At 36.5% G+C, this 15,647-nt stretch overlaps 1 protein-coding gene across 1 annotated transcript in view; it reads left to right on the plus strand.

Moving 5' to 3' along the window:
• The window catches only part of acap3a (ArfGAP with coiled-coil, ankyrin repeat and PH domains 3a), a 101,744-nt gene that overhangs the window by 64,811 nt on the left and 21,286 nt on the right, over window positions 1-15,647 (plus strand). Inside the window, exons 5-9 of the mRNA XM_055223117.1 lie at window positions 854-912; window positions 1,634-1,817; window positions 3,736-3,780; window positions 4,732-4,827; window positions 5,572-5,646. Of these exons, the coding sequence (XP_055079092.1) occupies window positions 854-912; window positions 1,634-1,817; window positions 3,736-3,780; window positions 4,732-4,827; window positions 5,572-5,646 (459 nt within the window). The remainder of the gene's footprint in view (window positions 1-853; window positions 913-1,633; window positions 1,818-3,735; window positions 3,781-4,731; window positions 4,828-5,571; window positions 5,647-15,647) is intronic.

A 15,647-nucleotide genomic window follows, 5' to 3' on the forward strand; every position in this document is an offset into this window, starting at 1 on the left:
AGCTGGTCTTGGTCCGGACGTCTTAGCTGGAGAACTTTGACTATAATCTACGTTTTGAGACAGATCTTGATTTGATTATGTTTGCGTACATGTAGCCCTCAGACCAATTTTTACTGGCCCAGTTGATCATAATCAGTACTTTTATGGCAATATAACTTAAATATAACAAAATAACATCACATTGCATTGTCATACAGACCTAATATTAATATTTCAAGCCTTATTTAAAGTATGAAGTCAAAACTAAATGCACCATCTAAATTATTGACTGTATTGTCCACTGGCCCTCGGTGAAAAGAGTTTGGGCACCCCTGGTTTAGATTCTTAAGAAACCAAACGCCGATAAACTCTGCCGATATTTTCTGGGCCGATATTGATTATTTTCCCCTAATAATATAACTTAAATTTACTACACGCTCACCACAAACCTTGAAGGGAGCCGTGTAGCCATGTTTTGTGCAAATATTTCTGTTTTATTAAAGTTTTAATATAAACCCTTGTGTGTATTCTTCAGGCAGCTGGTCGGTCAAAACTAAATATCAGCTTGTGCAAGAGATCAAAAAGCCAATAGCTGATACACCTAAAAGTACAAATATGTGTATCTAGTTTGAGCACAGAGCTGCATTAGAGAAGAACTGAATCATGAATAATGAAAGTTCACCAAAACAGCAGATCGTGACAGGGTCAAGAGAATAATTTCATGTTTATCTCCATATTACTCATCCTCTGACTCCAACTCTCTCCATCTGTGAAACACTTTGAATAACAGTACACTGATATTGAGCGAGGACATTCATACCTGTATCATATCCAGTTGGTTTTAACGTCGTCTTTTCTCTTTGTGTGTTTTCAGATTCTGTTTGACCAGGCCCAGCGCTCCATCAAACAGCAGCTACACAACTTCATAAAAGAGTGAGTATTTGAGAAGGAGGTTTCCCACTAAAACTCGAAACATGTTAAATATTTACAGCAGGTGGAAGGAAGCATGAAACAGACTCTACCTCCACAGACGTGTTTGGGGCTCTGAAATATTCAGGACGGTGCAATCCTCCTGGCACAGATCTAAATGGCTGTGGCTAACCTCAGTTGACACCTGGTACAATAAGAATCTATGGTAGTGTAATAGAGGCTTACATGAAGTGCGTGGGGTAGTACTTTTGCTAAATATTTATCATAGTTTTACATCAGTTAAGTGGCAGTTTGTGGGAAAAAAATACAAAAATGCAGGAAGTAGAGCTGTATTCTTCATCTACATACATCATCAACACAGAAGATTCCAAGAACAAGTCAAGTTTTCTGTCAGTTTAAACACCGATTTAACAAAATAATGTAATTTATTTTTATTTGTATAGTCATAACTTTTGTATAATTTATTCCCGTTTTGGCCCTTTTTTACATTATAGTTGCTGGGTAACAGAACTGAAATGACCTCTTACCCTTTAACCAGCAGGTTGATGGGTTGATCTTTTGGATGTCTTTGGGCAAAACACCACTTCTGTCTTGCTTGAGTGAACGTGTGTATGTGAGCGGCAGCCACTTCTCTGTCAGTCAGCCCCGGGCAGCCATGGCACCAAAGTAGCCTACAATTACACACAATAGAACTGATCCTTTGCTGTTTTGTTGTGTTTTGCAGTGATGTGCGTAAATTCAAGGAGACAAAGAAACATTTTGACAGAGTGAGAGAGGACATGGAGATCGCTCAGGTGAAGAACGCCCAGGCTCCCAGGACCAAACCTCACGAGGTGGAGGAGGCCACCAGCGCCCTCTGCCTCAGTCGCAAGTACTACAGACACCTCGCTCTGGACTACGTGCTGCAGGTCAGAGACTAACACTGCAGAGAACATAATGCACTGAAATTCTGTTTAAAATGTCTACTGTACAGTCAGATTTTTAAATTTCACTTTTTGGTATGAGGTACGTCATCTGCTTGTCTCTATGGAGATGTATAGGTCATATCTTTGGAGAGGCAAAAACTGTTAAAATTCAACTTTTTCAAGGTATTTTTGAACCATAAAATTCCAGTAATTAAGTGAATGCAAGACGGATGCAATGTAACACTGAGGGTTATTCAAGCAAAGCAACAAAGTCTCCATGAAGGCAAGAAGGTGGTGGACTCTCACTAGAAAAGTTACATAGGGCACCTTTAACCAGATGAGGTCATATGTTCTACTAAATGTTTGTGAATTATTGTTGAAAATCAGAAATTGTTTATTCTTTTTTGACATTTGAATGTAATAATCCCACTGTGTTTGTGATACAGGGTCTTTTGGCTTTGTTTTTATAAGTATGTATAATCCAGATAACAATTATTAGAAGAATCAGCATATATTTAAATAATCAGTTAATCTCAATGTTCAGTTTAATCACTGCAGCCCTTGAATTAAAATAACCCTCTGTAAAAAAAAAGAATAAAAAAGTTGCAGGGCAGTAGTAGTGTCGCACTCTACTTCCTTTTGACCTCTCTCAAAGTTCACCTCTTCTTCAATGTTTAAAGCTGACATTTTTTTACATGACAAAGATTTAAATATTTGGACAGGAGTGAAAAGTGTCCCTTGCGTGACTCTGTAGCCTCTCTACCCTTCTGTGTCTCCTTCGCTCTCTCTCTCTCTCTCTCTCTCTCTCTCTCTCTCTCTCTCTCTCTCTCTCCCTCTACTCCATATGTATCTCCCTACCTCTCTCCTTTTTTTCTCTCTCTCTATCTCCTCTTCCCCTCTTTCTGTCAAGTCTCTCTTTTATCATTTCTACTTTTCCCTCTCTTTTCTCTTTCTCCCCCTCTCCTTTTTCTGTCTCCCAGTCTCCTCTTCTCTCTCTCTACTCTCTCTCTTCCCCTTTCTGCTCTCTCCTTCACCACCCCTTCACCCCCTCTCCCTTTCACTCCCCTTTTGCATCTCTTTCCATCTCTTTTCTTATCTCCTCTTATCATATCTCTCATTCTCCCCTTTCTCCCTCCCTCTCTTCTCCTTCTTCTTCTTCCCTCTCCATCTTTCTCTGTCTCCTCTTCCCTCTCACCGCTTTCTCGCTCTGTCAACTCTGTCTTCTATCATTTATACCTCTCCTTCATGCCCCCCCTCTCTTCTTCTATTTCTCTCCTTCTTTCACTCTCCTTTCTCTCTCCTAGCCTCCTCTTCTCCCTGTCTCTCTTCTTATTTATCTCTTCTCCTTTTTTTTTGCTCTCTGCTTTCTCCTCTCCTTCATCCTTCCTCACTCTACTTCTCTCCGCCTCCCTTTTTGCACCTCTTTCTCCCTCTTTTTCTCTCATTCCCTGTTTTTCTCCTCCGCTTTCTCCTCTGGGACATTTAAAATCTTAATTTAAATTGCCTTGCGCCGCAGTAGGTCAAATCTTGTCTGGTTCAACTTCCTGATGCTGCAGCGACCTCTTAAACGCACCACAAAATGTCATTTAAGTTAACATCAGTTCATATTTACAATTCAAAGCTCTTAACTATGAAACCCCACAGAGATCATGTCTGTTCTGTAATGGGAAAATAAAACGGGACGGACTACTCTCATTCATATGTATATTTCCTGTCTAGTATTATCAAAAGGTCATTCAGTGTCACTTATGCAATCTCTTAAGAAACTCTGCACTACATGTACGAGGAAATACTATATGGTTTATATTTGTCTGACACTGTTTACGTCAAAATGCACTGTTCTTCTCAGCTCCACTAGAGGGAGCCGCCACTGCATTACTGTATATTGTGTGTAACGACTGTACCTTTTTTTTCTTTACAGATAAACGTGCTCCAGGCAAAGAAGAAATTTGAAATCCTAGATGCAGTGAGTACTAATGACTTAACTTTATATATTTCATCAGTTATAAGAAAAATGTTTACCAAAAATACCATTGAGGCTGTATTATAAGAATGTGATTATTGTCTTTTTGCTTTTAATCTCACAGTAAAGCCTATGTTAAAGTATTTTACATGTAAAATGAGAGGCAGTGACAGGCAGAGTTTAGTAGTTGATTCTCCATCATCAAGTGTGCTGAAGAAGTACTCAATTATGTTACTTAAGTAAAAGTACAGATAGAAGTAACAGTGAAAGGATCATGAAAAAATGTACTTATGTAAAAGTAAATACCTGTTTAAAAATGTACTTAAAGAGTAAAAAGTAAAAGTATTTTGCGCAGATTTAATAAAGCTTCGATTGTAGTGATTTTTTTTATAAAGATTTGTGCTGAATTTTGTTCAACAGAAACAATTGAATCATCATAGTATCTTTTTTTTTCTATCTGTTTTTATTTGTATATTCATGTTTGCTCAGACTACAAATATGTTAAAAATAAACCCCTCAGCCTTTTCTGCAGGTCTCAAACAATAATCAAAATGCTTTTACTTCTCAGTTCTGTTAAAAAATGTAGTGGAGTAGAAAGTACAGATACTTCTCTCAAATGTAGTGAAGTAAAAAGTACTCACTTTATGTATCTGTGGTTTACTTAAGTAGATTTTAAAGATAATACAGATACATAAAGTGCAGTACTTTACAGCTTTTTCTTTGTCACGTTCCACCACTGATCATCAATAAGTGACTACAACTATGATGGGTTGACATTAACAGCCTAATACAGACATTTATTCCCATAGCCCTTTAAATGTATATGTATAACTCCTTGATCTGTTTTGATATTCACAAATTTCCATTGATCAGTTTGAGCGTAATAGGGTAAATATATATAAAAGCATAAAAAATAAAACTAAACTAATTAATTCTTACATTTTTTCTTTACAGATGTTGTCATTTATGAACGCACAATACTCACTCTTCCAACAAGGCTACAACCTGCTGGACGAGATCGACCCGTACATGAAGAAACTGGCTGCAGAGGTCAGTACTAATGTCACCATACTAAAAATATTAACTCGATTTTGATACTAAGGAATAGACAAGGTGCACCGATCCAGCTTTTTCTGCTCTGATACTGATATCGATAGTTAAGCTTTAAGTCACTGTCGATACTCAATATATTAACCGATACCAGTGTAAGTATGCAACTACTAGAACAGCTAATTATTTATGGGCTGAAGTAGGCTTAGGATGTCTCACAGTTTTATTACATCAGATATAAGGCCCATCCATATATATCAGTATCGGTATTGGTGCATCCCTAGAAAATAACGATAATAAAAAAAACACGCTTCATATAGACCATCGAGTGTGATTTTCTACATTAAATGATTGTACTTTTTTATATTACCACACCAATATTATCTAATCCCTCATCCCTTCATTTCTGCCCTGTGAATGTGACTTTTTTAGTATCGATACCTGCACAAAAGTTTCGATACAAGTTTTAATAACGATTAGTATCTGATTTTAGCAACCCCAGTCAGCACTTTGCCACTTTCCGTGTGATTAAAAGCCCAATAGCTGCAGTTATGTAAATGTTTTGAACCCTGCACGCTTGGCTACACAGAGAGGGAAGAATCAATGCAGCATTACCTAACCCCGACCCGCCGTTGAGCTACATGTGTTGGCTTTGCGAGAGCGAAAGGCTGACGTGAAATATGTCTGAGCATGTATTCAGTTGTATTCAGAGTGTTTCTTCTGGATTTGTGGTCTGACTTTTAGTTGGATCAGCTGGTGATTGATTCGGCCATGGAGAAGAGGGAAATGGAGCATAAACACGCCACTATTCAGCAGAGGGTGAGTGACTCCAGTAGTTTTTCAGTGACTGCAAAACTATTGGGAATGTTTTAAAACTTGGAAATTATAAGGTGTTTTCTAAGGCAGCATCATATGAGAACAAGTTATTTGCGTTAATCCGATACAGTTAAAGCAACACATGCAACTTTTTGGTGGAACGTCTGCTACCTGTATGGGGTTGCCATTGCTGTACCTGAAATGTTCCACGCTATGACTTTAAACCTGCTTATCTTGCATTAATTCGTAGAAAATGATAACAAAAGATGGCTCTGGTTACAACGACAATATCTTTCATTAATTCAGTTATAGAAGTTTGGCTAAAACAACATTAAAACAAATACTATGAGCAGACCCCTTTCCACAGATCTGGCTTGTAAATTGGCTTAGTGGCGCCATCTGCTTGTCTCTATGGAGATGGATACGTTTAATGTCATGCTGTGGAAGATTACAGGCAAAGCAATAACATCTCCATGCAGTCCAGCAGGTGGTGGATCTGCAGTAGAAAAGTAACTTAGTACAGTACTTTTTGTGGTTATTTAGTTGCTGAAGATTAGTCAGTTAACATCAATGCATGTCACACCAGGCAAGGCAAATGTATTTATAAAGCGTAGTCCAGTCCGTAACCCAAAGCGCTTCACAAAGAACACATACATACATGAACAATGAGGACAAGAGAAAAAATAAATAATACAAAAATTAAATACTAAATAAATATAAAAAATACATAATAAATCAATAAATATAAAAATGTATAAAAAAATAATACAATACAATAAAAAAATAAATAAAATAAAATAAATATAAAAAATGTATAAATAAAAAAAATAAAAAAATACAACCTCTTATAATTTCATGTAAATGCTGAAGCTAACAATAATGTTTTAAGCCCAGATTCATAACCATTTAGAATTTAGCTTAAGTGTTCACAATATTATAGGGTGGCTAGGTTTGAAAAATGACACATCTTTCTAAACCTATTTCATTTACTATAAAAATCCACAATCTTTCAATAATAGTAGTGCTAATATTTGTACTTCTTCTATTACTACACTACATTTTGTTTGTCATTTTACACTATTTTGTTATTTATTTTACTCTGGCCTCAACGATATTAGTTTTTTTTTTGTTTTTCATTTTTTCTTTTTTCTTCCACTGCACTAAGACCTCAGTCACCCCTTTGTGTTGTGGCGGTGCGTGCAGATTAGACCGTCTCTCTGTGTGGAAGTGTTTAATTAATCTCTATGGAGAGGCCCGTTCAGTGATTAAAACAGTAAACCAGGCTTAAAGAGGTGTCTCAACTGATCCTAAGCCTGTTGTTGTCTGCTGCAGTGGATTTTCCAGGTTTAACAGATCCTGCAGAGGGGCTTCTATTAATGCTGACATCAACTATATATAACTAAGTCTTACCATTGTTTGACTTGTCCAAATCTGGTACAATAAGGAGCAACAACTGGACATATGTTTCTTCTGAACCAAGTGATGCACACACAATTATGGATATCAGGACACCAGGTAAATCACTGTTAATATGATTATAGACTAAATATATTGGCGCAGTTGTACATTTTTTGCAAGGTAAACATATTTGAATAGACTTTTTTACTGATTTCCTTTTTGAAAATAAACAGGCATACGCTCGTGTTTTAATTAAAATGAATGTAATGTTTGAAAACAGAAGCTAATCTCGTCCATAAATGTAGTAGCACTTGTTTATATTGTACTTTGTGAAGCATTAAAACAGTGCTGTGTATTTCAGTTGCCTTAATCCCGTCTAAAATGCTCTGAATTTGCTCTGCTAACATCTAGAGGTGTCCTGTATAAAGTATAGGGCTGGGCTGGGGTCATATTGTGGTCATTTACTTTGGGAACAGTATGACATTTGAAATATTGTGAAATCGTGATTTAATTGTGCATCCACTTTTGCTGATTTCTGCAGAGAGAGGGGATTTTTTTCAGTAATCAACATACAATACTAGTCAAAAGTTTGCACACATTCCCCTTCAATGTTTTTTTTTAATTTTTTTTTATTTTAGACATCAAATATATGAAGCAAGATATATTGAATTATGCAGTAGAAGAAAAAAAGTTAAAGCTCTATTAAATATTTTTGACAAAGCAAAGGCTGGCTACTTTGAGGATTTGAATATAAGTAAGTGAATAGTAAGTTATTTACCTTTTTGCTACATGATTCCATATATCTTAAGTCATATATTTTATGTATTTTGCATGTGTATAAAATGTAGAAAGTAATAAAAATAAAGACACTGAATGAGATGATGTGTCCGAACGTTTGACTGGTAGTGTAGTTTTCAGAATTGATATACTTTTCATATAATGCGGCCTTTTTCCACACATGGTCAATATTAATGCGGTTACACTCAGTTCAAAACGAGCCTCACATGTCTGGCACCTCCTCTTTAATAATTCAGTGTTCATCGTCTGGGTTCTTTTGTGTCTAGTGACCTGCAGCTGTCAGACAGAAACACTTAGCCTCTTCACTGCTCATAAACACAGAAAGGACAATATTGATCTGTTTCCCTGGATCTTTGAGAGTCTACGTCTAACCACACGGAGACAGCTAACAAGCTCCCTATGGGCCACTTAAAAGTAGTGATGCGGATTGATGCCAAATACCAATATATCATGACTGACTGAGGTATCAACAATGACTGATGCTTAAAGGGCCTGTATTGGACTATTTTATGTCTGTTATAATGTTGTTTCTTCATCACAAACATAAATTGAGTTTAACACACAAACCCTGCATATTTAGACTTAGTTCTTCTCTCAAACAGAAAACACTCTGTTCCACCTTGTGACATCATCAAATAATAATACAGGAAGTGCTCCACTGTATTTTTAATCTCCATACACCTTCACTAGAATAATTTTGGTCACTACAGCCCTGAGTTTGCCAAACTTTGACGTTACAGCTGTTGTTTTAGCCTCACTGAAACTGCTTTACTCCTCGGTGCACCAGCAGATATTAGAGACTTTCTCAATCTCAACTGTTCAAAAGGTAAATATTCAAGTATAAAAGCAACAAATTAAGGTTATTCTAGAGTATTGGAAAGTTAAATTTAAGTTATAAATAGTTGTTCACTTAAAAACTACCACTAAATGAGATCACAAGGAGCGTTTTGAGTGTTGAGGATGCAGACAGCCTAATACAGGATTACTCAAACATGTGTGAATTAAACTAAACACAGCTCCCTCTGTGTTTTTGAGGACGTAACAGCATTTTAACGTGGCTAAAAGCTCACACCAGACCTTTAAGCAAAAATATTGATTCTTAAAGTTGATTCTTAAAAATTGCTGTTATGTAATTTTACCTGTTTTGTAAAATGTTGGCTAATTTTGGATATTATATTATTTTCTTTTAAATGTTCCGCATCATATTAGGAGCAGGCTTGCATCCCCATAGATCTAACCTGCAACTTTGTGTCTATCTCTATGGTGATGCTTTGCTTGTCTCCATAGAGATAGATACTTTTAATGCCCCACGGTGGAATATTCTAGACAAAACAATGCCATCTCCACCTCCTCTCCACTTGTTTGTGTCAATGTGATGTGAGTAAGTAATTGTTGGTGGTTTGATTGGCAGCCATGTTTCCATTAGTTAGTCTCTAGGCAGCTATGGCCATCCAGGGTTTGAATGACGAGAAATGAATGATTAACCTTTTAAAACCAAATATTATTACTTTTGAATGGGAGAAAGTCTGCAAAATGTAAACTTAGCTAACACAGTTTAACACCATTAAGTATGAAGTGAATGAATAATGTCCTACTTTAATGCAACTCAACATGTTTTATGAATTTTATAAAGTTTGATCACTAAAACTTTTTTCTGTTTTCTTTTTTCTGTTGCCGCTCCTGCCTCACAGACTCTCTTACAGGTACGTACATTTGAATTTTTGTGCCTATTTACGACAGTACAACCAGAAAACACATACAACACATACCCAAAGCAGTCTCCTTTGAAGTAGTATATTTTCTGACTTGTAAAGCCTTGGGCCAAACTGGGGTGCTCTCTGAATAATGTATACAGGATTTAAATGGGTGATATAGACAGAGGTGGGTGTATCATGGTGAGTGAGAAAGTACACTGACCTATATTTTTACATGGGAAAAGGTATTATGATATTGTGGAGTGAGCTAAGTTTCCTGGAAGGTAAATAGGATCAAGGTGGATGTTTAAGTGAATTATGGGTTTATCAGAACTGTATTTGGTACTAGATTTTTTGCTTTTGTTATAATTTGTTTGCTTATGTCTTTCTATTTTACCACTTGTTGGCTTGGAAAGTTCCATGTTAATTTGATTTAGAGCAGTCGTTTTCAGAAATATTTGCGATTTCAATATACACTACAGCAGTGTTATTCAAACTGTGCTACGTGAGCTCCTTCAGGTGGTACATGGAGCTCTTTAGTTTGTGGGTTTGCCTAATTTAGAGTTCATTTGATCCACTTTTTTACCTTTTTTGTTGTTTAGAACTACAGTGGAATGATGTAATCCACTTTTAGACCTGGTTTAGACCTAAATCAGACCTGGAAATCCCCGTTATGTACTTGATTTAGATCTTTTTGTACACAGAAAGGCAACTTTTTTTTTTTTTTTTTTGGTGGTACTTGGAGTGAAAAGTTTGAAATGTCCAAATATTCATCTGTAGGAGCTGGAATCACACCACCATCTGACCACTCTACCAATGATATTTATGTTGAGAGCGGGTTTTGAACTACTTATAATGCTCCTCCATCTCAATTCAATATTACAAGACTAGAGTAATGTGTGTATTGTAGTTCAAACAGGCACAGTCAAATGTAGCAAGTTACCTCAGCGTTATCATTTTATTTCTTTAAACTTTCTCCAGTAGAAATGAGATTTTCTTGTTCTTTTCCTTGTCCTACACCAGAATAATGACCCTTGAGTAAACTTACACAGGACAATGGTTGTACAGGGACAGAAGGGGAGTCTGAATGCTCCAGGAGTGCTCCCCCGTCGCCATAGCAGCGTCTGTAAATGCCACGACCATTTGTTTTTACGGCAAATGTAATGGAGAGTTTGGCCAATGAGACGACTGGAACTCACCACCTCAGCTATGCAAAATGGGATCTACATGGCCTCAAACTGATTTAATTTGCAAGAAACAGTAATGATGTCGAAGGCTTACAGTTTAATTTATGTAGCAGTTGTTTTCAAAAATCAATTTTCTTGCAATATTATTCAGTTCTTTCCTTCAACTATACTGGTATTAAAATGTGTAGATGGTGTTAACAAGAAAAAAGTGACAAATTTTCAAAACTGCGAATCAACTGACTTTTTATTTCAAGTGATGATTCTTTTAAGTACCACCTTTTACAATAAAATACATTTTGTCAAGAACAGCAGTGACCGGTATGAACTCTGGACACATCTATTGGACTAATTTGAGTCTAAACCAGGACTACACTCTAAGGCTTAACCCGTAACAAAACTATCTAGAAGTAAGTCACATTATCTATATCCAAACGATTCATAATTTACATTCTAACCTTGTCAGAAAACAAAACTATCCCAAAATACACGCACAACAGTCCACCATCCATGGTAGTCCTGTTTGATTCGCAGCAGTAGCTCAGTTAGCAGAGCGTTTGTCCACTAATCTGAAGGTTGGCAGTTCGAATCCCGCTCTCGACATAAACATTATTGGTAGAGCAGTTAGATCCACTGACCCACAGGTTGAAAGTGCGATTCCAACTCCCACAGATGTTGTTGTGTCCTTTGGTAAGAGCCTAACCCATCTCGAAGGTGGAAAAGCGCTGTATAAAAATATGACCTTTTACCTTTTGGAGATTTACCACAGGTTGCTCCAGCTACACTGAAAGATGGGTCAAACGCAGAGGACAAATTTTTCACTGGGGACAATCAACTGTACTTTAATTTCCACTAATATTCATTTAATTCAAGTTCTTTCAAATCAGTATTAAATTTCGTACTGTTATTTTTTTTTCCCAACACTTTCTCATGCGTTTTGTTATGTGTTTTGCCTGCAGCTGATAGAGGTGGTTATGAAATATGGCTTTACATGCTTGTCTATGGAAGAACATTGAGTCAGTTTTAACGCACGGCATCAGCGCATTTCTCCTCTGTCATGGATCTTTGATCAATTATACAAGGTGCTGCGTTTGTAGACTGTATTTATGGAGACTTGAGGGATCATACCAGAATAATGATCATGACTTAAAGAGGGGGCATTATGTACAACTGACTTTTGGAGCTTTTTACCATGTTATGTTTTTTCCCTCATTAAAAACAAGACTGTCTATGGACTTAACCAGCCTCCACAAGTTCAGGATACAAAGCTGCAGATAGTCACCAGGACCGAAGACCAGAATCAGAAGGGCCAGAATGTATGAGGAGGAAAACTTTATTTATTGTTCCTCTACCTCAACTTTTGCATTCTTTAAAAAAAACAACAACAACAACAAAAAACAAATAAAACTTTTGCATAATCTGTTCACACTGTTATTTCAGCTACATTTTATATGGCATGGTACTGGGTTTTTAATGATTCCTAAACTGGTAATCCAGATAATGTCAAACTACACATTACATAACTTATTTTTCTGTTATTATACAAGTTCAATTATTGATACAGACACACAGTAACAATGCACAAAATATATACAAATACATATACTAAAAAAATAGTAAATGGGGGCAATTACTTTACTTATGTACCTGTATGGAGTTAACACATTCTCCATAGAGATAAATCAGTTTCTTGCCATTTTTTTTTAAACATTTGAGGCAAAATGGAGGCCAAGTGAGAGCAAAAAGGTGTTTATTGCAGAATCTGGCAACCTAAAGTGAGGAGCTCGTTCTGCTTTCTGAACGGACAACCAGTTCAAAACATGAGTGTATCTTAATGAAAACGATAAAAAATTTACAGCAATAAACTTGAACTTGAACCAGTTAAAGTGATAATGCAACAGCGATTCAAATTTAGACTAATCTTTTGTCAGAGTATCAGATTGAGCCCGTTATACTCCAGTGACCTGCTGTGTGTCCATAAGGCGTAAAGAAGAAAACATATGACAGGTTGTTGACTGCCAAAGATGTGTGCGTCACTGTTGTACTGTGTAATCTGCCCCAGTACATGTCCCACTGTCACTGCTGCGGCTGTAGGACACAGGACTTAAGAGCAGCAGGTGTGTGCAGGAGCGTGAGCCAATAATGAGCTGATGTCTTCATTCAAGCTGAGCCAAGTGGAGTCATCCCATTGACTTACTACTATCACTGCTATTCCTGGGGTTCAGACGACATCACAACAGTCTATTGTCCAATAATACGCAATACACATGGGGGCAGTTAAAGTCATACTGTTAAAATGCTGAGTTTATTTTCAGTATCGTTGGGCGTAGCCACTAAAAGATCAAACATTTGGATATTTCGTAGCAAAGTACAATGTAATCAAATGGGAAATGTAGCTTTTACCCCCATCTGAGAGTATGACATCATCCTTTTCTAATAAACGACCAATGTGTTTTGTAGTTGACTGTATTTGACATAGGAATTATTAGGTTTTATGACCCATACACGGTGGTTGAAAGTTTTTAAGTCCTCAAAATGGCATCCATATAGAAAAAAAGCTATGTTTGAAATAGCGCAATATCAAATTCTGAAGCATGACCTATTGCTAGAGAGAAATATTGCGAAAAACGATGATATTGCATCTACTTTATGCCACTAATTAAGATTTAGATAATGCAACATAATCTCACTAAACCATTTTTGAACAGACAGTTTCATTAAAAGACAAAAGCCGCGACATAAAAGAGACAAATTCACCCCTCCACAGCTCACACAGCTCAAATTGTGTCATATTGCAACAAAAAAGGCCCCATATCTCCCCAGTTTTGCAAAGAAAATGTAAATATTGAGTCTCCAAAATATATATATACTAATTATCGTGATCAAGGTCGAGTCTGAAATGTGTGGGGCCGTTCTGTTTGGAGTTTTCATGCTCTTCTCTTGTCTAAAAACATGTAAAATAGGCTGGTTAAATAAAGATTTTCGTCTCGTGTGCTTGTGTAGAACCTACTGTCATTTTTTAGACCTTCACAACAACATCCTCTCAACAGTTTTATTACAGCTTTAGTTAAAAATACAATACTGAAATCCCAGTGATGAATGCGGTTGTATTTATTTAAACCTGGCAGTTGGCTGTGTGCCTGTTTTCTCACGCTGCAGTGGACGGCCCTCCTCTGCAGAAGGGGGCGTGTCTATGTCTATCCCACTTGGTTCAACACTTGCGGTATAGTTACTGAAGTGTCAAAACCCCTTACAGTTCATTTTAGCCTCTCCATTCTTCCACTCCTCTGTCCCGCGGATACTTTGGCAGCTGTATGCTAATTAGTTTTAATCCAGCGCATTCAGACAGGTGGCATAGCAGGACACACACTGCTGTATTGGAATTACGTGGTACAATGCTCTGCCCTTGGATGTGAGAGGAACTATATGCCAGGATTTAGTAGTGGTTTTCGGAGTTTTTGGATAACTTTTCTGGCACGGGAATGTTGTTGGAGCGGACCAAGCGTTTGAAAATGAAGATCTGTTGCCACTGGGATCACTCTTTTGTGAGTTTATGTGTAGATAATATGTAGTTTGTGTAGTTTTGCTGTCTGCTAGAACTTTGTAGTGTTTGTCAAATCTTTATGTGGATATAATACGAGTTGTTTTGCATAGTGGTTGCATATATAATCAGTGGAAAAAATATTAGTTTAAAAAATAGTATTGCTTGAAAAAAAAGTTTGCAAAATACATTTTAAAAAAGCTAATTATTACTTTGTATTGTTTACGCTTTAAAAGTGCTTGACACAGTTGTTTCTTTGGTGAAATCATGCATTCACTTGTAAAATTTACTCATATGTGGATTTATATGTAGTTTATTTTGTTTTGGGTCTAGTAGAATTTGCTGTTTGTCAAATGTGTGTGAAGATATAAAACAGTATTGCTTGAAAAAAGTTTGCAAAATATATTTTAAAAGTTGTTTCTTGGGTGGGATAATACATTCAGTTCTGACGTTTACTCATATGTGGGTTCCTGTGTATATAATATGTAGTTTGTCGCTCATTTTACTTTATAAAGTGGTGGAATTTGCAAACTGATTCTCAAATCTGTATATGGATCTAATAGTAGTTGCATGTAGAATAAGTGAATATAATGAGCTCTAAACATACCTGTTTAAAATGGCTTGAAAAAAGTTAGCAAAATCAAATCAAAAATTGCAAATAATGTTCCAGCAGAATGTAACTGTTTGTATTGACTGTTCTTACATGTGACAGGGTCTAAAGTATTCAACTGTTTGACTCTTTAAAGGTGCTTATCAGAGTTGTTTCTTAGGTGAGAGAATGTATTCAATAGTGAGAAGTTTCCTCACTACTGCTTTTACCACAGAAATACACGCTGCTTTTGTTGTTACGATACTAAAAATGTATTTCAGTAATACTTATTTAAATTTGTTATCTTCTATTCTTCTTTCATTTTTTTAGTACTGACTCGAAATTGGGTATTGACTATTTTTTGACAACCCTGATGAACTAATGCTGTTCTTACTAAAATGTGGCTATTACAGTTTATATTTGTTATATGTTTGATATTGATGCTGTTTGTTTTGGGTTTTGGTAAATGGTATCTTCAAAGTGCTTTACATAAAGGAACTACTCACATATTCATACACCAGTGTACACAGACAATGGGGGCGAGTTGGGTTAAGTGTCTTGCTTGAGGACACAACAACAGCAGAACAGAACATTTTAATCCCAATGATGTTTTTATGTAGAGACTGGGATTTAAACTGCCAACCTTCAGATCAGTGGACAAACACTCACTGTTATTCAAGTTCATGCGCTCTAGTAGTACTATGGTAATCTCTAAAGGTTACTGTAGTTTGTAATATTAGGTTGCATTTTTGAGTTTGTGGGTGTCTTGTTGATATATTAATTTGGATCAAAACAATCAA

This window comes from Periophthalmus magnuspinnatus, chromosome 7 (assembly GCF_009829125.3).
Source record: "Periophthalmus magnuspinnatus isolate fPerMag1 chromosome 7, fPerMag1.2.pri, whole genome shotgun sequence".
Classification (NCBI taxonomy): domain Eukaryota; kingdom Metazoa; phylum Chordata; class Actinopteri; order Gobiiformes; family Gobiidae; genus Periophthalmus; species Periophthalmus magnuspinnatus.